A 21,415-nucleotide genomic window follows, 5' to 3' on the forward strand; every position below is an offset into this window, starting at 1 on the left:
TTTACTGAATATAGTAATCACAAGTTACATACCTTCAGTTTATTTTTAATATGTACCTATTTTTTATTTTAAGCCTGGCTACGCCATGCCGCTTCCCAGCTGCTTCTCTAGGACTGATTGAAGCTCTGGGGTGTTCGGGTAAACGCAACATATTCATGCATCGCCGCTTGCGCGGTGGCATGCGAATGCCTACCCGCTTTGGGCCACCCTCTTCTACGTAAATACAAACATACGTAGTCTGCTGAAGCTTGACCACGGAGAGATGGCGGATGACCTTGAAGCGGGAACATCATTTGCAAGAGGTTGTTTGTTATTGCTTTGTAATAGGTAGGATCAGTAAGATCGCGCCTCTTACTACTCGGTGCTTTCTGGCTGACTCCGTCAATTACAAATGATGTTGCCGCTTCAAGGTCATCCGCCATCTCTACGTGGTCAAGCTTTTTAAAATCTTTGGCTTTGCCGTAAAAAGTAACTTCCATTGACTGAACGAGCTTTTTAAATACAGGGTGTCCTGAAATAGATTGACTGTTTTCGAAACTAGTCGCTAAATAGACGAATGGACGTATCTCAAAAAAATCGAAAAATGAGTTATGACCCCCACAGAAATGTCCAAAGTCGATTTTATACTATGGCCAATGGGCGTATCTCTACAATAAATAGCAAAAAAGTCCCTCACATTGGTAGCGGTTCTCAAGCGATGCAGTAAACTGGAAATCTTGAAACCGATTTTCTGCAAAATACTTAAACGTGAGATACCCCCATTCGTCTTTTTACGACGAATTTTTTTAAACATTAAAACAGTTAATGATAAAAAACAAAAACTTCTTGCAGAAAACTCATGTGGCTGTTGGTAAATCCCCCCCCCCCCCCCCGAGTTCCAAATTTTAGTTCAAAAATGCTTTAACAGATGGCGCTGCTCATAGTAAGTCTGCAGGTCAAAAAAGAATTGAAATTCACAGATTATTAATCCGATTCGACATGTGATTACAGCCGACTGATGTCATTTTCAAAATATTGTTACGTACTTTTGTTCATTAAAAATAATTTTCGAAGATTTATGACGTAATTTTCTCTCTCTTCTTTTTTTTTTTTTATTTACGGGCTTACTATCTGCGGCGTTTCAATTAAAACATAGAACAAAAGGGAACTCTCCACATGAATTTTCTGCAAGTTTTTTTTTTTATCATATAACGGTTTTCCTGTTATAAGTTCTTGAAAACAGTCAGTCTATTTTAGGACACTCTGTAAGAACCGGTTATTTACTGATTTAAGCAAGTTTGATTCTAAAAGTTATAAGAACAGGAAACGAACGGGACAGCGAACAGGATTGGACAGCCTTAGTTATTCTTAATTAAAGACAAGGATTTTATTGTAATTTAGCAAACTCACCGAGTTCGTGCCGCGTGCTGCATATTCCAACGCCATTTTCATTCAAGCATTTTGCAACGGCGTCGGCGCACTTTCCGTTGTTGTCTGCCATTCCCAGGTAGTTGAAAGACGCCAAGTTGATGCATTCGCTTTCATTTCCGGTAAATCTGAAAATGGATTATGTGCTACAAAAAATGTGTTTGATGGCACAATAACAATTAGCTTTGTCTCAAATATTTGATATTCAAGAGTTACTTTTTGAAAGGGTAGAAAAGTAACGCTTAATCCATCGAGGTATTGTGGCTTCCTTCGTTCCACCTAGGTTTTTATTTATCTTTTTCAGTCACTATATCAGTGGGTTGAAATAAAATATTAAGCCACGTGACCTCAAACGGTTGTCTCAAAAGGTTGGATAACTCAAAAAAAAAAACTCCTGTTTCTAATGAAGCTTCAACTTATTTCGTCTTTCAGTTTGTTACTTTTCTTCCATTAGGGTAACGGCACCAGTAACAGACATGCTTAAGACAACGCTCCCAATTTAACTCCATTTTCTGAGTCTTTTAATGTATTTAGACTGAAAACTATTTTCCTCTCGTGCAACTACATCTCATCTGACGTTTGGCTGCTTCTGGATCCTCTGAATGAGTTAATTCTATTTTTATTTGCTCTGTTTTGAAAACAAGTCCGAACCCCAGGAACAGACACCGACAATTCCGATGACACCCAGTAACAGATAGGATGAGGAAAGGATGAGAAATGGACAGAATTCTCTTCAAAATTCTTTATTTTTAGAACTAGAGCCTTGTTTAATTCAAATGAACATGAAACACCGGCAGACCTCGTGGTGGCTGTTCATCACCTTCCACCACTGCCTCGTGAATGCCAACTGGCTCATGATATTCACTCTGATAACACAAGAGATTTTCACCGTATTCATGGGCCACAGCAACATTTATTTTTCCCAATTAAAAGGCTTATTATTTAAATCCAAACTTGCGACTCTCTGTTACTGGGCCCTTGTCTGTTCCTGATGCCGCTACCCTATGTTTCAAAAGGTTGGATAATTCAAAAAAACTGTTTCTAATGAAGCTTCAACTTGTTTCGTCTATCAGTTTGTTACATTTCTTCCATTATGTAAGTTACAAATTGTTAATAAGTAACAGCATGTTTTCATTCACGAGTTTTTAGACTAGGTGATTAAAAGCAATGATCGTAAATGTTGATATTATATTGAATATGCACTGGTGTCAGCTTTTTAGTCTAGTGAGACCTCGGGAGCTGGTACAGGAAACAATCTTGTGTCGCAGCTTCCTAGGTTGTCTTAATTGAAAATGCATTTAATCGAAATGCAAGATCAGAAAAAGGATGTATCATCAGAATGTTTTGAAGCAACTTCATCTAAGTGAGGTTTCCAACCCGTTGTTTTCTGTTCTGACAGTCATTATTACTATCATTATCATTACTAGCTGCGTCCTGGCTTTGCACGGTCTACCTCGAAAGTAAAAGTTATGTCGAGTGACGCGTGTTCCGCAATCAGGCTTGAAGAAAAAAAGAATGTTTTTTCTTTTTTTTGTCTTTGTTTGTTAATAAGTAAACTTTTGCGGCAGATTGCGAAAAAATAACCGAAAATTAAACATTTTAAATCCCTTGATTACAGGAAAAGCCTCAAAACAAAAGCCAGAATTTTATTTGTTCATATTCGAGCAAACAAAAAGCCAATAGATCTTTCTTCTCAATGATGTTCTTCAAGTCACAGATTTTAATAAAAGCATTGTTACGGAAAGTTGAGGTGAAGACCTGAATAATAATTTGAATTTAGGAAAGCCTTCGAAAAATTGAGATTTTGTGTCGGAATCTAAGTATCACAATTAATAGTTTTTAATGGATATCTCAGCTAATTATTATGGGAGGATTATGTTAAATAGCCAAACATAAAGACGGGAAAATGACGAATTTATTGATTCCTGGTTCGATGTTCAGTTCACTGGCGTTCAGGAAAAGTAACTAGGACATAGATACATACATACATAGATACATACGCTCAGATTTTAATTATTTTGTTTAGGATTTACATGTGACAAGTAGGGATTGAAATACCGGAACCAAAACTCAATACCGGTATTCAATCGGAATACCGGTTATAATACAGGTATTTGAAATTTCTTAAAAATTGCTGTTTATTAAACAAACTTTTAATTATTTTTCACCTAATACCGAAAATACCGGTATTTTACCTTAGCAAATACCGGTATTACGAAATTGCAAAATTGCTCGAAATACCGATATTCGATATATCGGTATTGCAATCACTAGTGACAAGCTTAGCGAAAAAATAAGCTGTCAAGATAATGACAAAAAAAAAAAAAAAAAGGCATCAGGCAGCAATATAAATTTCTGAAATGTATTCAAACCGAAATAGCTGGAGTGAATCATTTAGAGATAAAAAGATAAAACATAAAAGCTTAGATGCAAAAGACGACTTACTCAAAGGTGTAGTTGAAGTCGTGGGATACTCTCTCTTTCACCGTCACAGTCGCCCCGGGCATGCTGCAGATGGTGTTGTTGATCACGTGACATAACCTTCTGTATATATTGCGGGTGTAAAAGCTCTCGAAGCTCTGGTACAGTGGGACGTAACCCTGAAAAAATAATGAAGTATTGGATAAACGCTGCGTCCGGATCTCACTGCAGTTGAAAAGCACTCTTAAAACGACCAGACGAGATAACTGTTGGTTCTTTTTCTGTGAGCGGCAACAGCTTAGCGATGCTTTTAGCATTAATGTAAGTTGCATGGATGAAGTCAAACATAAATGTGCCTCCGTAAAGAGTTGTTTTAAATGTTGAATATGGTATATTTTTTACTAAAAAAAAAGCTGAAAGTTTGTCTGGATATCTGGATCTCTGTCCGACTGGATCTCTGTGACGCGCATAGCGCCTCGGCCGTTCAGCCGATTTTCATGAAACTTGGCACAAAGTTAGTTTGTAGCATGCGGGTGTGCACCTCGAAGCGATTTTTCAAAAATTCGATTTCGTTCTTTTTTTATTCCAATTTTAAGAAAATTTCCCCGAGCAAATGATCACAACGTGGACGACTAAATTAAGAAATTATCATAACGTGGAACCTTTACATGGGCAAGCAAATGAATGTAGCAAATTGGCGAGAAAATCATCATCCAATATTTGTAAATATGGAGGCGAACCAAATGGTCTTTCAATTTTCTACTGCGGGCAAAGCCTTGCGGGTACCACTAATTTTTATATAAATATCATATTTAAGTTTAAAAAACGCCTCCACGGTTTGATTCCTGATTTCTTTAAGATACTTAAGTGTAGCATGTAAAGTTTCTGTTTCTATTCGTTCCATACATTGAAGCGAAACCTGTATAAGTTGACCACTTGCAGTGCAGTACTTCTTTGGTCAACTTAAACTGGTGGTCAACGTGTGGAGGTTGGTTTATATGATATGTTATTAATTCTGTACTTTAAAAACACGGTCAACTTGGACAGGTTTGTAAACTTAAAAGGGCGGACAGATTTTCAGTTTTTCACTGCAGATGGAAAAAATTACGGGGGGCGATTTTCGAAAAATGTCCCATGCGTAACGCTGAGTTTTTAATTTTTTCCAGGTAACCAAAGCCTTCAAATAATACTATGCTTTATAAACAATCAAAGCATAACAGTTAATCCCAAATTTAATTAATAGTTACTCGAATATAGTAAAAAATATTTCTGTGCAAGAAGGTTTTGTGTAATATCCAATCTAAATAGTTAAAAGAGAGTTGATATTTATGGATCAATAGTTAGTTTTTTATATATTTTTAAATTAGCTCTCTTTGAAGGTGGGACAGCGTTTGCACAAAATTAAAACTATTAGCCAATAAAATTATTAGCCAACCCGAGTTTACGCAGGCTACCAAAAGAGGCAAATTTACTCGATTGAATCAAAACGTTTTGAAATAAATTACTTTATTTCTTTAGTAATACGCTTTTAACTTTAGAAACTTAGCATTCGAAGCACAGGTCATCGCGTTCTACCAACTTAAACTAAAATCTAATATCACTTTGATAATAGTTTGACCATAGATTGTATATAATTTGGCAATTTGCCAAGTGAGGAAGATTCCATTTGAATGAATCCAGCAGGGGAGAAGGGAAAATAACGATAGGATTTTGGTGCACACGTTTTATAATGTCACTAGTGCCTTATTCATTTATTGCATCCTCCAAAATAAAATAAGGGGAAACAGAAATAGTTACCATGGAAACAACAAAAAGAAAAGAAAATATTTTCATTTTTTTCAGAAACGTAAAATAAAAATGGCAAGCTCAAAATTGTATTGTGAATAAATAAATCAATTAAGTTTTGCCGTGACAATATAGATCGAATATACTTTATATTTAACTAGTGGTACCCGCACGACATCGCCCGTAATAGAAAAATTAAAAGGTCTTTTGGTTCTTCTGTATATTTAAAAAAAAATGTATGGTGAATTTTCTCGCCAATTGGCTTGCACCCATGTTACGGTTCCACGTTATGATAATTTCGTATCTCGCCAATGGGCTTGTGCCCATGTTACGGTTCCACGTTATGATAATTTCGTAATTTACTCGTCCATCTTATGATAATTTTGTTCTTAAAATTGGAATAGAAAAGGAACCACATCGAATTTTCAAAAAATTGCTTCTAGGTGCACGCCCCCAGGCAACAAGCTAACTTTCTGCCAAATTTCATGAAAATCGGCCGTACGGTCTAGGCGCTATGCGTGTCACAGAGATCCGGACAGACAGAGAGAGATCCGGACAGAGAGACTTTCAGCTTTATTATTAGTAAAGAAAAATGTTGCTGTGAGCTAGTTTTCTCTTTTACAAAACTAAGGCTAAATAATAGAGAGGCAAATGTGCACATCTGTAGCAAATCAACTAACACCCCTATAAACTAATAGATACGTCCATTTCCGCCTATAAACCGGATATTAGCCTTTCCATGTAATCGATGGCGAGACAGTAGTACTTTGCTGCGATTATTATGATGATCATAACCTATCATAGTAATGACATCAATGTTGTAATAACTATGTTGCTATAGTGCTCTGCCACAACAAGCCTTCCCCTTTAGTGCGCATCCGTTTAGCACTCATACAGTTAAAAACGTTTTTTAATGTTGATTTGACTTGAATTAAAGAAAACTTTGAGAACCTGCATTATTTGAGAAGTTTTAAATGCACAAAATCCGAATCTATGCTGAATTTTATCAACAAAATCCTCATATATATGATAGCAAATGATAGAATGAACCTCCTGACTTCATCAACAAGGAAACTCGCCTCATAACACGATAATCTTATAATAATTAAAAACTGAGCATATGTATCTATGTATGTATCTATGTCCAAGTTTCTTCTCCCGAACGACAGTGAACTGACCATCGAACCAGGTATCGATGGATTCGTCATCCTCCCGTCTTTATATTTGGCTATTTAACATGATCCTCCGATAATAATTAGCGTAAATATCAATTAAAAACTATTAATTAGTACACTTACATTTCGACATAAAATCTCTATTTTTCGAAGGCTTTCCCTCTATCCAAATTATTATTCCGTGCTTCAACTCTACTTTCCATAACAATGCTTTCATTAAAATTTGTAGCGGTGAAGAAAGTTATTGAAAAGAAAGATCTGTTGCCATTTTGTTTTCTCGAATTTGAACAAATCAAATTCTGCACTTTGTTTTGAGGATTTTCCTGTCATCGGGGGATTTAAAATGTTTCATTTTTGGTTATTTTTCCGCAATCTGTTGCAAAATTTTACTGATTTTTTTCTTTTTCTTTTTTCAAGCCTGGTTGTTGAACACGCGTCAATTGATATAACTTTCACTTGCGAGATAGACCGCGCAACGCAGGGCGACGCAAATAGTTTGATAATATTTTTTGGGAATGCTTGACCTGCAGGGAAATGCTTTACTGTAACGAGGCGGAACTGAATCGGGTACCTTAACTGTTTTACTGGCAAGGCTACAGTTTTAGGAGACTGAAGAAACGAAAAAAGGGTCAACAATTGAACGCTATTAATTGGTGGTTAGGGTTAATCCACTGGAGTTAGGGTTAACATTTCAACAGCAGGCAATGGCTTTGTCCTAATTTAGAAGGAGATTTCATCCGTCATATCTTGACGGGCGATTTTCTTGTCAACATAATAATTGCTATTATTCATTAGCTATAATTAAAAAGCGGAATCTTCCTACAACACTGTTGGTTATTGTACTTCTTAAGGGCCCTCCGACGCATGTGTCTAACCCACTGTCCTGAACTTACTAAATCGGACCCTCCACAAGGTTAATTCTTTTCTGAATCATAGGCTCTTACATCATCTCTTGACATATTCATCGAGGATTTTGAAACACCACGCATACATAGAAAGATATTTGAAAAATTTGATAAATCATTTCCCAACACACCCCTGCCACAGAAACCTAAAAAACGCGCGTATCAGTTTACGGAAGTTAAAAACTTATCTAAGTGGGTTATACAGAAGAAAAACTTATCATTGTAGGTTATCGTTTCGATTTCCGACTGGAAATCGAAATCTCATGGCAGCAAAGAGGGCTCTACAGGGAAGCCCTGTTTCGATTACGTTGAGTGTGATTGGAGGATGCAGGGGTTCCGTTCAGCACCTCTTTCGGTCAAAATTGGCGACGTCCAATCAAAAATAAACGAACTTTGAAACGTTAAAATTGATTGGTAGATGCATGAGCTACATGGGTTTAACCCAGAAAAGTCATAAATTGTCAAGACCCGTTAATCGCCAGCGCCATCTAGTGGGGCTATGCATAGAGTAAAGAAATTTACATAAAAAGATGGTAAAAAGATGAAGCCGGAATTATGGGATACAGCGGTGCAATTATGGGCGGGATAATGATAACAACCAAATAAAGTAGCTGACGGATTGGTTTACATTTTAATTCATGTTGCAATGCAATTTTAAAAACGTGCTTCATAAACTTGCAACAGTATATAAGTTTAAATTAACTACCAATTGAGATTCAGTAATGGGGTGTTTTGAATCAGCGAGAAGCTAAGAATCCTGAGATAGAGCGGTGAAACTTCCGGTTTCAATTTCTTAGTATACAAATACAAATACAAAAGTGACGACCACCAACAGGCTCTGGGCCCAGCTAGGCTGGTCCTAATCCATTTACAATCCCCAGTGAAAATCAATGGCCCTCTTAAAACTATCTACTCCCTTGCTGATTACCACCTCTTCCGGTAAGCTGTTCCAAGGTTCCACTGCCCTGCTGAAATAATAATTTTTCCTAATATCCATGTTAGCATGAGATTTAAATGGCTTAAAACAATAACCCATTGTCCTGTTTTCAGTGCTAAACTTCAGCCCTGTAACGTCTTTCATTTTAATAAATTGGAACAACTGAATCATGTCCCCACGGTCTCTTCTTTGCTCAAAACTGTACATTTTTAGCCTTCTAAGCCTGGAATCATAGTCTAAGTGAGAAAGACCTAGAGGGACCTCTCTTGATATAGCGGGTCAAATACAACACAAAACAATACATATACACAAAACAAAACAAACAACCCAAAACAAATACACACAAAAATAGTGTGACAAATTTTGTCACACTAGATAGCGGGACCTCTCGATATTATTTCATCACTCTATGATGCATATGCACCTTGATATTAGTTAAAAGTGTGGCTGCATTGCACAAACTAGTGTAGTGCAAGCTTTTAATTCAAATTAATTAAAATTCCGGTTAAAGCCGCTGAATCGAGGGAAATGATATGGTCAGTTTTTGATAAACGTCCAATGTTTGTTTGACACCAGAACATCGTAAAAATATCACCTATAGACTTTTTTTTCATTCGTATTTTAGTTCTTGACGCATTGTAATGATAAATGAAGAAAACATTATTCCCATAAATATTCCCACGGAGAACTTCAATTTTGTAAATTTTCAGAAAGGAAACCCCTCCTTTATGGCTATGTCTTGTACATCAAAAGATCGTGAATAGATTCCCTAGAATGAAAAAGTAATGAACTCTTCCACAGTTTAACCACATTTACTATAATTGGAGCAAAGCTAACCTGGTAGCTTTGTGAAGGCTAAGCAGCTCCTGATTATAGCATTACGACGCGGTTTGTCCTAACTAGAGACATAATTATCGCTTGTTGGTAAATTTCGTTACACAATAATGAGAACATCTTTCTTTCTAGATTAGATTATGTTCTTATGATTATATAATCTGACTAGTATGTTGTGGCTATCACGAAACTGTCTTCGATATCTTTTTTATAATTCTGATCCCTCCCCATGCTTAACGAGGAAGCAATATTCCCAACAAAAACAAAATTACACACGCCAAACCTTGACGACCATCCCAATTCCTGATTTATCTCCAAAACAAAGAATGGAAATTGAAAATTATTTTGAAAGCCTTGCTTAAAATAATTACAAGCATTTATTTGTTAACAAACACAAGATGGCAACAGTTAAAAATTTTAAATCATTGAGATAATATTTCTGATCATTTCCATGCAATTAAAATCACGAGATAGGAGATACACGCAGACGACAGTCTGTTGCGATTTATCTTTCTTATTGTCTTTCTTCTTTACTAATAATAAAGCTGAAAGTCTCTCTGTCCGGAGGATGTCTGGATGTCTGTAGGATATCTGTAGGATGTCTGTGACGCGCATGGCGCCTAGACCGTTCGGCCGATTTTCATGAAATTTGGCACAAAGTTAGTATGTAGCATGGGAGTGTGCACCTCGAAGCGATTTTTCGAAAATTCGATTTTGTTCTTTTTCTATTACAATTTTAAGAACAAAAAAATATCATAAGATGGATGAATAAATTACGAAATGATCATAACGTGGAACCGTAACATGGGCACAAGCCAATTGGCGAGATACGAAATTATCATAACGTGGAACCGTAACGTGGGCACAAGCCAATTGGCGAGAAAATTCACTACACATTATTTGTAAATATAAAGGCGAACCAAAAGACCTTTTAATTTTTCTATTACGGGCAAAGCCGTGCGGGTACCACTAGTTGCATTATAAAGCTATATTTTCTTGTTCATCATGTTCTTTTACAATTAGCATCTATGTAAAAAAAAAAGCTCCCCATGACTGGTGTTCTCTTATCGTTATCCCTTAAATAATTTACTACAATGAAATACAACAGAAACCTTAGCCACAGCAACGCGTGCCCGGGTCCGCTAGTATTAGATATGGAAGAAAGTAATAAGCAACAGCTGCTACATTTGTAAATCGATGGCTATTATACTCAGAAAGAATGATTTTTGACTTAGGAGAAATATAAAGCGTTAGTTATGAAAATCCACTTTGTTTTTCGAATATGATTACAGCTGCACATTTTGGAAAAGGAACTTGAAGTTTTTTTCGACCTCAAATCGCAAGATTCTAATGTCTTCGTTCAAATCTTGTGGTGGCTTTTAGCTGTGCCAAGTGGTGTTAACTTCAGTTCCTACTCTGAAAAAAGTTGATCAAAATTCTGATCGTACCAAAACGATTCAGAACATGTCTAATTTTAATGTCTCTCCCAGCACTAAACTAGCTAGAATAGACACACTTCTCAGTTAAGGGGGACTTAGACGCAAAAAATAGTCAAATTTTGCTTTTTTTTTTTTATCATTTAAAAAACTTCCTCATTTTTTTCTGCTTAAAACGACGTTTGAATCTTGTTTCTATCTTAGCAAACTTTAACCGCGTTTTTCTCCATGATGCAATTTTTCCAGATTTTTCAACTTCAAACTCTTATCAGTCAGGAACTGATAAAGATAAAGTCATGAAATTTGGAGCAGATCTTTTTCAAACAGTTTACTTTCATTTATATTTGGAAAAATTGAAAAAAACGTTTACTGCAAAAAATGTGTTTTTTTTTTTTTTTTAAGTATCTTCGAATTTTTCGAAATTTTTTTTCAAATATTTTCTATTTTTAATTGCATTAACATTTTTTTAATCGCCGAATAAAAATTAAAGCTTAGATATCTTTGATATTGTTTTGAAAAAAAAATTGGAAATAAACCCAGAATATTTGGAGTTTTAACGATTTGAAGCAACCCTATTTTTTACGAAAATTAATTAAATTTAAATTGAAAAAAATCTTCTTTTAATATTTATGTTATGATTTTGCTTATTAAATAGATTGTGAATTAATGCAAAAAATTTCGAAACTCTGAAGTGTTTAATAAAACTTTTTTTAAAATGTGCCGCCCCCCCCCTCCCCCCCCCAAAGCGCAAGCACCACGTATCTCAATCAGTTAGCACTTGGCCTTGGACCTGAGCTCCAACTGGCTTGGAAACCAACTGACCTCATATCTAGTGCCAAAATCTTTTGGACTTCTTTTGTGGGAATAATGCTGGACACCAAACTGACCACTTAATCGAATTAAACCAATTTTGTCGCCACGCATTTCCCATGGTTAATCTTGGTGAAAGAAATTCTGTATATGTTGTTTCGTTCCCAGCGCAGTGTAAAGGTAAGGAAAACAACCTGCCCTTACTAGGTTCAAAAATGACTCTAACGCCTTTGTAAAAATAATTCACACGTTGAAAATTGAATATACGCCTCAAAAAATGTGGTGATTCTAGCAGAAATGTTTTCAAGCTTTGTGTTTGTGATAAAGACATAGGAGTGTGAAATTGGAAAAACGAAAGACAATTGAAAATTTTAAAATACAGTAAAACGTAAAAAATACGGAACGCCAAAAATCCGATGCGTCAGAAATCTGATGCGTCAGAAATCCGATACGTTGGAAATTAGATACGTCAGAAATCCGATGCGTCAGAAATCCGTTACGTCAAAAATCCGAAAAATCAAAAATCCAAAGATTCAAAAATCTAAAACGTCAAAAATACAAAACGTCAAATATCCGAAACATCGAAAACCCGAAGAGTCAAAAATCCGAAGAGTCAAACATCTAAAACGTCAGAAATCCGAAACATCAAAAATCAGAAGCATCAAAAATCCCAAAGGTCAAAAATCCGAAACATCAAAAATCAGAAGCGTCAAAAAAATCCGAAACTTCAAAAGTGTGATTATCCAAATAAATAAATCAGACCACAAAAAGATATTGGAATAAAAAATAATTTGCCAAATATTTTTTGAAAAGGCATTAAACAACGTTGAAAGTTTTATTAGAGTCTAAACTCCATTGTTTACTGCAAGTTTCATTAAATCCTCGTATAAATAATAGTCGATGATCGAGTAACTCGCGAGTTTCAACAATGAAACTTGCACCACGGCCTTATCATTTGATAATATGTTTTGGTAACGTTTAACATGCAGGTAAAGGCTTTATTGTAACAAGGCTGAACTCGATCCGGTCACTTCACTGTTTTACTGGCAAGACAGTCATTTTAGTGAAATGAAGAAACGAAAAAGTGGTCAATAATGGACGCTATCCACTGGAGTTTAGGGTTAATACTCTGGAGTCGGGGTTAAAATTTCAAATATCAAAATATCACCTAACAGGATATTTCTTCGTTCAAATGTAGAAGAGAGGATGCAATTTTCACCCGTCGTACTTTGACGGGCAGCTTTCTAGTTAAAAATAATTGGCCAAATATTTTTAGAAAAGGCTTAAGCAACTTTAAAAGTTTCATTAAATTGTAAAGCGGTCCTCCAACGCCATTGTTTATTGCAATCCCGCCAAGCAGACCACGTTACCATTACTTCGCCGGAAATTCGCCAAGCTTCTGACACCGTGCAAAATATTTGTCTTTTCTGCTACAAGTATACATATTTTTTTAACTCCTAAGGGGAAAAACGAAAAAGCATATAATCTACACGTGTTTCACTAGCGTTATAATGGAATTGTTTCCTTCAGTCAAAAGTACTACTTTTAGTCACTGAAATTGATAGAATAAGCAAAAAAAAACATGGAGCTAAAAAAAACTTTCATTTTCCCAACGCTTAATTTTAATTCATTTTTTAAACTGCCCGATTTTGAAAATAAGACGTGGTCTTGATGACGTCACAAATGATGTCCTTTGTTGCATCTGTCTATCGCGTTTCCACGTTATGATAATCAAGAAGCGAATTAAATAGTGCGCTCTGCGCTTGCTATTAACCCTATCGTTGCCAACACACGTGAGTAAAGATGCGAATGAAATGTTACGCTCTCTGAATGGCAACAGTGAATGGCATTTCATCATTTGTGATGTCATGTGCAGAAGCGTAAACAATGAAATTGCACCGTTTAAAATAATTGTTAACTAATATTAAACTTAGTCAAATTATTTAAAAAATGGTTAAATCCTAAATTATTAAGCATGCTCTTTCAAGAAAAAACACTTTTAAAATTTCGGAAGGGACACCATTATTTCTTACCTCTCTATTTCTCTCCCGAACAATGCAATTTTTTTCCAGTCCCAGTCTCCGCAAAAAGTCTCGCAAATGGCCAAATACCAGGAGGACAAAATACGAAAAGTAAACGGTCACCTTTATTAGGAAAGAGGAAGCTTCGTATTCTTCCCCTATTTCCTTTTGTGGTAGTGGTTTCTGAAATAAATAAATAAATAGGAATGAAATAAAGTCCTTTCATTATGGCTTATATTTAGAAAATAAAGAAAGACAGAGTGTTTGTAAAGTCTTGTATTGATAAAAAAAATTACGACATACGACAAATAAACGGTCACCTTTATTAGGAAAGAGGAAGCTTCGTATTTTTTCCTTATTTCTTTCTGTGGTTGTGTTTTCTGAAATAAATAAACGATTAAGAAATAAAGTCCTTTCATTATGGCTTCTATTTAGAATCTCAAGAAAGACAGAGTGTTTGTAAAGCCTTGTATTGATTAAGAAAAAAATTTACGACATACGATAAATAAACGGTCACCTTTATTAGGAAAGAGGAAGCTTCGTATTCTTTCCTTATTTCCTTCAGTGGTTGTGGTTTCTAAAAAAATAAATAAATTGTAATGAAATAAATGTCCTTTAATTATGGTTTCTATTTGAAAATCAAGCAATAGAGTGTTTACAAAGTCTTGTACTGACAAAAAAAAAAAAAAAAACATTTATTACATACGATAAATAAACAGTCACCTTTATTGAGAAAAAGGAAGCTTCGTATTCTCCCCTTATTTCCTTTTGTAGGTGTGATTTCTAAAAAAATAAATAACAAAAAATTAAATGAATTTGAATTTTGTCATCTGGAATTCAAATTATGTTTTTTGCAATCACGAGTGTGTGTGTGTGTATGTAGGCGTGTGTGTTTTTGTGCGTGGGGGGGGGTATGTGTGTTTGCGTGTAGGGGGTATGTGTGTGTGTAGGCATGTGTGTTTGTGTCTGTGTGCAGGCATGAGTGTGTGGGTAGTTGCGTGTATGCGTGTGTGTATGTGTTTGTGTGTGTATGTATAGGTGTCTGTATGTGACTGTGTGTATATGTGTTTGTGTGTTTATGCGTTTGTGTGTGTATGTGTATGTGTGTATTGGTGTATGTATTTGTGTGTGCGTGTGTGTGTGTAGTTGTGTATGTGTGCGTAGGAGTATGTATTTGTGTGTGCGCGTGTGTGTGTGTAGTTGTGTATGTGTGCGTGTGTGTAGGATATGGATGCAACCTGGAGACGGTTTTCGCTATAGGAGTAGCATCGTGAGGAGCCGGTCGACGGTGATGCTGCAGAGGGTGCTGGGGGGAAAATAAAATGATAGCACATCAAAACAGTCAAATGAAAGCAATAAGCAATCGTGAGTGCTCAATGAACTTTAAGTCCTTTCATTATAGTTTCTATTTAGAAAATCAAGCAATACATGGAGTTAATAAAGCCTTGTACTGATAAAAGAGTAGAATTTTTTTTAATGCTAAGGGCAAAATAACTTTTCTGGGTCCGAAAGGACGATTTTAGTATTCCTGCGGTTTCAATTATTATAAGAAAATGATACCACAAACGAAGAAAAGGGCGGATCAAGTCATGTAGAAAATTTCTTATCATTATCTAGCTTTCAGTCTTAAATTTGAGTGTTGAAACATGCATTTTTCTTAATGGGAAAGTTGGGTTTGAAGTGACACGAACCGCACTTTTCTTCGTTTGTGGTGTCAATTTCTTGGAAAAATTGGAAACTAAAGGCAAACGTAAACTGTCCTTTTTGACTCACAAAAGTTATTTTGACCTTTTGAGTGCGCTCTGCAAAGTACTTAGTACTTTTTGAAAAAAAAAATATTATTTTATTCGTTTTTAGCAATAAAATAATGTTACCATCACGAATCTTCACCTTATTATTTCATGCTAAAAGGAAAAAACTATATACGTGACAAAAACTTTAAGTAATTGGCACTAAATTAATTTTTGTTCCTCTCAAGAATTTATTTGCGTGCTAATTTAATTAGAACCATATAAATATTAAATGTTTTTTAAGACTAATTTTTGGTTCACAACATGCAAGTTACTCGTGATAAAGATCCTAATACGTCTCTTTACTTAGCCCCGTTATCGATCATTGGTATAAATGAGGATTTAAATCCGAATAAAGTGATGAGATAGTGAATTAACTTCATGCTTGCTCCAGAAAAGCCTTGATTCAAAATTTTCATTATGATGACTATTAATATCACTGTTGAACGGCAACGAATTTTTGTAACAACAGGTTTTATATTAAAGTATTTAATGGGGGAAATGACATTAAATTTAGTTTTCCATTGTAACCGAAATAATTATTTTTTTTTAGAATTTTAATTTTTTAGCGCTAAGTTGTACCTTAAGATAACACCATTTTGGAATTATGCGAGATACATACGCACATATATTAGTACATTGGGTCGTCACGAGAAAACTCATTGTAATAACCTCAGGAATCGTCAAAATAAACATCTCGGGCGTATATACGTTCTTATATACTTATCCACGTGTGGTCGGATCGAAAAAAATAAAAAAAAACTCGAAGATCATTCGGGGTGAGCAAAATGGAAATTGCTCAATGGATTTTCTGCAAAATGGAATTGCGTGGTGGCAATCTGGAGGGGAGAATTTTTTTTTTTCCTAGCGTACCAGGTATTCAAATAGGATGATAAGTGAACCTTAAAAAGGCCACCATTCAAAGGACGTTTTGGAAGTGACGCAAACTCGTACCGAATTTTTGAAAATACTAAAAAAAAAAAAAAGAGCTGATGTGTGCATCACATGACTTCCTTTTACTCCAATTTAATGTCATTTTCTCATTATTGGCAGTTTTAATGTGATTCAATAGTTTACTCTCTAAATACCACCAACAGCGGCCAAATTGAAACCAGATTTAAAAAAAAAAAGGTTAACTCGCCAAATTTGTCGCCAAGTTGGCGACAAAACTTGGCGACCAAAAGACTGGCGATATATCGCCAAGTGTCCGCCAAATTATAACACCACTTGAGTTTACATCGAAATTAAAAATGATTTCCCCTCAAAAGGAGCAAAAGACCCCTTTGGAGCATCCGAATGCAACCAAAAGGGGAGGTGCGCAACTAGACCCCACTATGAGCGCACATACATACGTACATACAGACGTCACGAGAAAACTCGTTGTAATTGACTCGGGGATCGTCAAAATGAATATTTCGGGTGTCTGCACGGTCCTAGACATATATCCACGTGTGGTCGGGTTGAAAAATAAACTCAACATTCATTCGAGGGTGAGCAAAATGGAAATTAAGGCCGATTTTTGAGTAAAAAGTTTTTCGTGAATGCAATACTTCCTTTTTTGTAAAAGGAAGTACAAAAAAATCAACCGCGTTCGAGAATGTCAAGACAACCTTTTTTTTTTTTTTTTTTTGCAGCTTTGTAAACGTGTCACACCCTTACCCCACGCTCTAACCGTCAGATTTTTAAATGTACACTTTTTAGCTAGTAACATTTCTTTTACTAATCTGACGGGCTGTCCTAGATGCCTTCACCAACAAAAAAAAGGTTTACTTTGGTGTAGGTACTCGACAGGATGTGACGTATCTCCCCTACGTTTATCTTACGCCTATTTTTAATAAAATTGTATTTCTTAACTTTTGACTAATTACAACATAATTTTGACATTTAAACTTCAATATATACATATATATATATATATATATATATATATATATATATATATATATATATATATATATATATATATATACTAGCAAAAATACCCGGCGTTGCCTGTGTCAGTAATAATTGTGAGAAACTACTTTCTTTCGTTTTCTGTTTTAACTGAAAGAACTCAGAACACACCGCTTTGACGTGATTAAAAATCGACCTTCTTCCTTACCCATAAAAGTAAGTATATATGAGTATTCATTTAGAAACGAAAGCGCAAATTGAAGCATATAAAAATTAGAAGAATTTCCAAAATATGATCTAACAAAAACAAAGATTAGTAAAAAACTTTGAGCTTTATTTAATTAAATAGTACACACACACAAAGAAAAGAAGAAAAAAAGCTCTCTACTATGTTTCCCTAAGTGTGCAAAAAGTAGAGTTCCGAAATGTTTAAATGACTTTAAAATTATTTGCTCTGGAGAAGCCTTGATTCAAAATTTTCATTATGATTACTTTTAATATTGCTGTCGTTGGCAACGAATTTTTGTAACAATGTGTTTTATATTTAATCATTTAATGGGTACATGAAATTTACTGTTTTCAATCATAACATTTTTAAACTAAGTTTTTAGGAATAAATTGTAGCCTAAGTTGCTTCTTGGTAATTTAGCTATCTATTGGAAAAAAATGGTTAAAATCTGTCCAGTACTTTTGAAGCTTATTCCGGACATACATGCATACATACAGAAGTAGCCATTTATGTATATAGATGAGGATACAATTCCTAAGAAAGCAATAAATGTCATGCTTGCTCCAGAGAAGCCTTGATTCAAAATTTTCATTATGATTCATTATGATAGCTGTTGTTAGGCAACGAAATTTCGTAACAACGGGTTTTATATTTAAACATAATATGGAGAAAATAAAAGAAATTTACTGTTTTCCACCATAACTTTTTTAAACTAAGTTTTTAAGGAATAAATTATAGCCTAAGTTGCTCCCTGATAATGTAGCTATCTATGGAGAAAAAATGGTTAAAATCCGTCCAGTAGTTTTGAAGTTTACTCCGGGCATCCCCACAGAAGTAACCATTTATGTATAACTAGGGTTCGCCCAGCGGTCGAAATTCGTCCTTATTCATTATTGAATATTTGAGAAAACTTACATATGAATTTCCCTGTTTCTAACAGTTTTATTTTTACTCTTATATACATTTGTTTAGTGTACATCCGGGAACTTATAATTTTTGCATGGGCTCACAATACCAAACAGTAATAATTTATTCCGATTTTACTATCTGTATGTGCTATAGCATAGCCTATTAATAACGCTTTTGCGACAAATTAAAAAAAAAAAGATTATATTAATTTGAATTTTTGGCATCTTGAATTCAAATTATGTTTTTCGCAATCACGAGCGTGTGTGTGCATGAATGCGCGTGTGTTTGTGTAGGCGCATGTATGTGGGTGCGCGTGTGTATGTATGCATGTGTGTGCGTGTTGTGTATGCAGTGCTGTGTGTGTAGGCGTTCGTGTGTGTATGTAGGCATATGTGTTTGTGTCTGTGTGCAGGCATGAGTGTGTGTATGTGTATGTAGGAGTGTGTGTTTGTGTCTGTGCGCAGGCATGAGTGTGTGTATGTGTGTGTAGGCGTGTGTGTGTATGCGTGTGTGTGTAGGATATGGACGCAACCTGGAGACGGTTTTTGCAATAGGAGCAGCATCGTGAGGAGCCGGTCGACGGTGATGCTGCAGAGGGTGCTGGTGGGAAAATAAAATGATAGGAATTCAAAACAGTCAAATGAGAACAATAAGCAATCGTGATTGCTCAAAAAACAATACAATCAAAACTTTTTGCATGTTAATCTCAAGATAAATGAATGAAATGGGATATTTTGATGATTGGGAAATTGGCGTAGTCGTCAAATTCTTGGCGTGAGTAATTTCATTTTGGATAACACATGTTCCCTTGTGATAACCCGAAGCAAGTATATATTTCTCTACTCTTTGTTTACGTGGGCGAAGGTAAAACATTTCTCGCGCTGGCATTGGTGCCAAAAAATTGACGCCAATGGATAAAGATCAATTTCCCAATGATCGAAAGATTCTCGTATGAAATGATACCGCAAAACTCAGTTTATACGTAAAACTTCTGTATAAAAAAAACTCCTCATATAAAGTCGACAATCATTGATTAAGTTACCTTGATCTTTGGCTTTAGAGGTGTAAAATTTCAAATGGTCAAATGAACCAACCCTACTTGCTGCATTAAAAATTGTCAATTCGAAAACACTGGACATCGCAATAATAGTACAATTTTAAAAAGTTTTGTCTTTGTGATTTTTTAATGGTTAAGGGCTGTGCATAGCTAATGTCACACTTTTTTCGACATATTTGACACCCTTCCCCCTTTGTCACAAAGTTTCACACTTCACCATACCATCCCCTCTTTCTTTATGAAAAATAGCGTGACAAATACCATTTTCATTAAAAAAAAACTTGCGATGGCACATTTTCCCGCTGCATGTCTCTCTTATCATTAATGTATCTCTCTCTGTCTCCCCCCCCCCTTGTCACAAACTTACAATTTTATAAATCCCACCTTAAAACGTGACTTCATTCTTGAACAGCACCCTGCTTAGCAATAACCCTGTGCAAATAGATATTTCCCTACTATGTGTTTGCATATGCAAAGGAAAAACAACTATCGCGCTGGCATTGCTGCCAAAAATTTGACGCCAATAGATAAAGATCGCCAAATTCCCAAAAAACCAAAATCTTACTGAATGAAATGATACCGCAAAACTCAGTTTTCACGTGAAACCTTTGTATAAGCGAATTTCATTTCTTAATACTCAAGCAAAAAATAGCAACACGTAATATTATCCATCAATTTCTTCATGCTAACTATGTCGCGTGAAAAAGCAAATAAAAATGAATTGTCACCAACTTTTAATTGCTTCTAGCGCTTTTTCTAGCACTTCTAGCGGGTTGGCATTTTCGCTCGGTAAAACCGCGTAGAACGTGTTTCAAAGTATTTTTCACGAGCTTTCCAACCATACCAAGCTTGAAGCATTAAAATGCATTTTTCGTGCAGTAAAAGCGGTTTAAAAAATGAGTTAAAACTTAATGTTTCACGCTTCCAACTATGAATTTCAACACTGGAAAAGAGATAAAATTAAAAATTTTGAGTTTCGCTGACTGAAAAACGCATATACCTTTTTTTCTTTTGAATTTAGGTTATTGGACCTTGGGCGCGTTGACAATTTCTTCGTTAGGAGTATTTTTTAAAGATTTTCGAACCATTTCAAATTTGAAAAAAATGGACCATCCGTTCGCGTAGAAAGAGCCCTTTAGGAGGAAAATGCGTTTTTAATTAATATCTCGTTAATTAGCGTTCGATTTCAAAAATTTTTGTTGATGACACTAAAACTCGGCAATAGCTACTGAACAAAAAAGAATGAAGGAAATCTGTTCACAAACAGAAGAGAAATCGGTGCCGAAAGAAAACGGCTTGCCTATTAGTATATAAAGCTAGATTACACTAGCCTATTTGGAAAATACGCACGACCTTTGTTGTAAAAGACGATGCACCCGCCAGAAGGTTAATCAGACAATTCAAGAAAATCTTACCTTAATACCGTTCCTTAACATCGCGTGATATCAGCGCCCACTGATCCTTCCACTGATTTCTAAAATCATCATTAGAATACCCCAAATGCATTTTTTCGGCAAAAATATGCTCCTCAAATAATCGCGATTCCCCCCCCCCCCCAGGAAGCTTTTGTTGGAAAACACGTTACGTAACTCGTAAGAAACCATGTTTATCAGTCTTTCACAGACTGAGAAGGAGAAAGTGCAAGGAACATGCCATATCTTATCGCTGCATTGTCTTCTTTTTTTCCCTCCCGTATCCACTTGTGATCTCTTTGGTGAACAATGAACCTTGTTTATGTGGGGGTAGTTTCCAATGTTTTGAAAAAAGTGGTCAAAAAACAAACTTGTCCAGCGTAATCTGATATGG

At 35.4% G+C, this 21,415-nt stretch overlaps 1 protein-coding gene across 1 annotated transcript in view; it reads right to left on the reverse strand.

Moving 5' to 3' along the window:
- LOC129233346 (serine palmitoyltransferase 2-like) overlaps window positions 1-21,045 on the reverse strand; it is a 59,820-nt gene extending 38,775 nt beyond the window's left edge. Inside the window, exons 1-4 of the mRNA XM_054867385.1 lie at window positions 21,025-21,045; window positions 13,744-13,914; window positions 3,853-4,007; window positions 1,390-1,535 (exon numbers count right to left, since the gene is read on the reverse strand). Of these exons, the coding sequence (XP_054723360.1) occupies window positions 1,390-1,535; window positions 3,853-4,007; window positions 13,744-13,914; window positions 21,025-21,045 (493 nt within the window). The remainder of the gene's footprint in view (window positions 1-1,389; window positions 1,536-3,852; window positions 4,008-13,743; window positions 13,915-21,024) is intronic.
- Between the last annotated feature and the right edge of the window lie 370 nt (window positions 21,046-21,415).

This window comes from Uloborus diversus, unplaced genomic scaffold (assembly GCF_026930045.1).
Source record: "Uloborus diversus isolate 005 unplaced genomic scaffold, Udiv.v.3.1 scaffold_35, whole genome shotgun sequence".
NCBI classification, from domain to species: Eukaryota; Metazoa; Arthropoda; class Arachnida; order Araneae; family Uloboridae; genus Uloborus; species Uloborus diversus.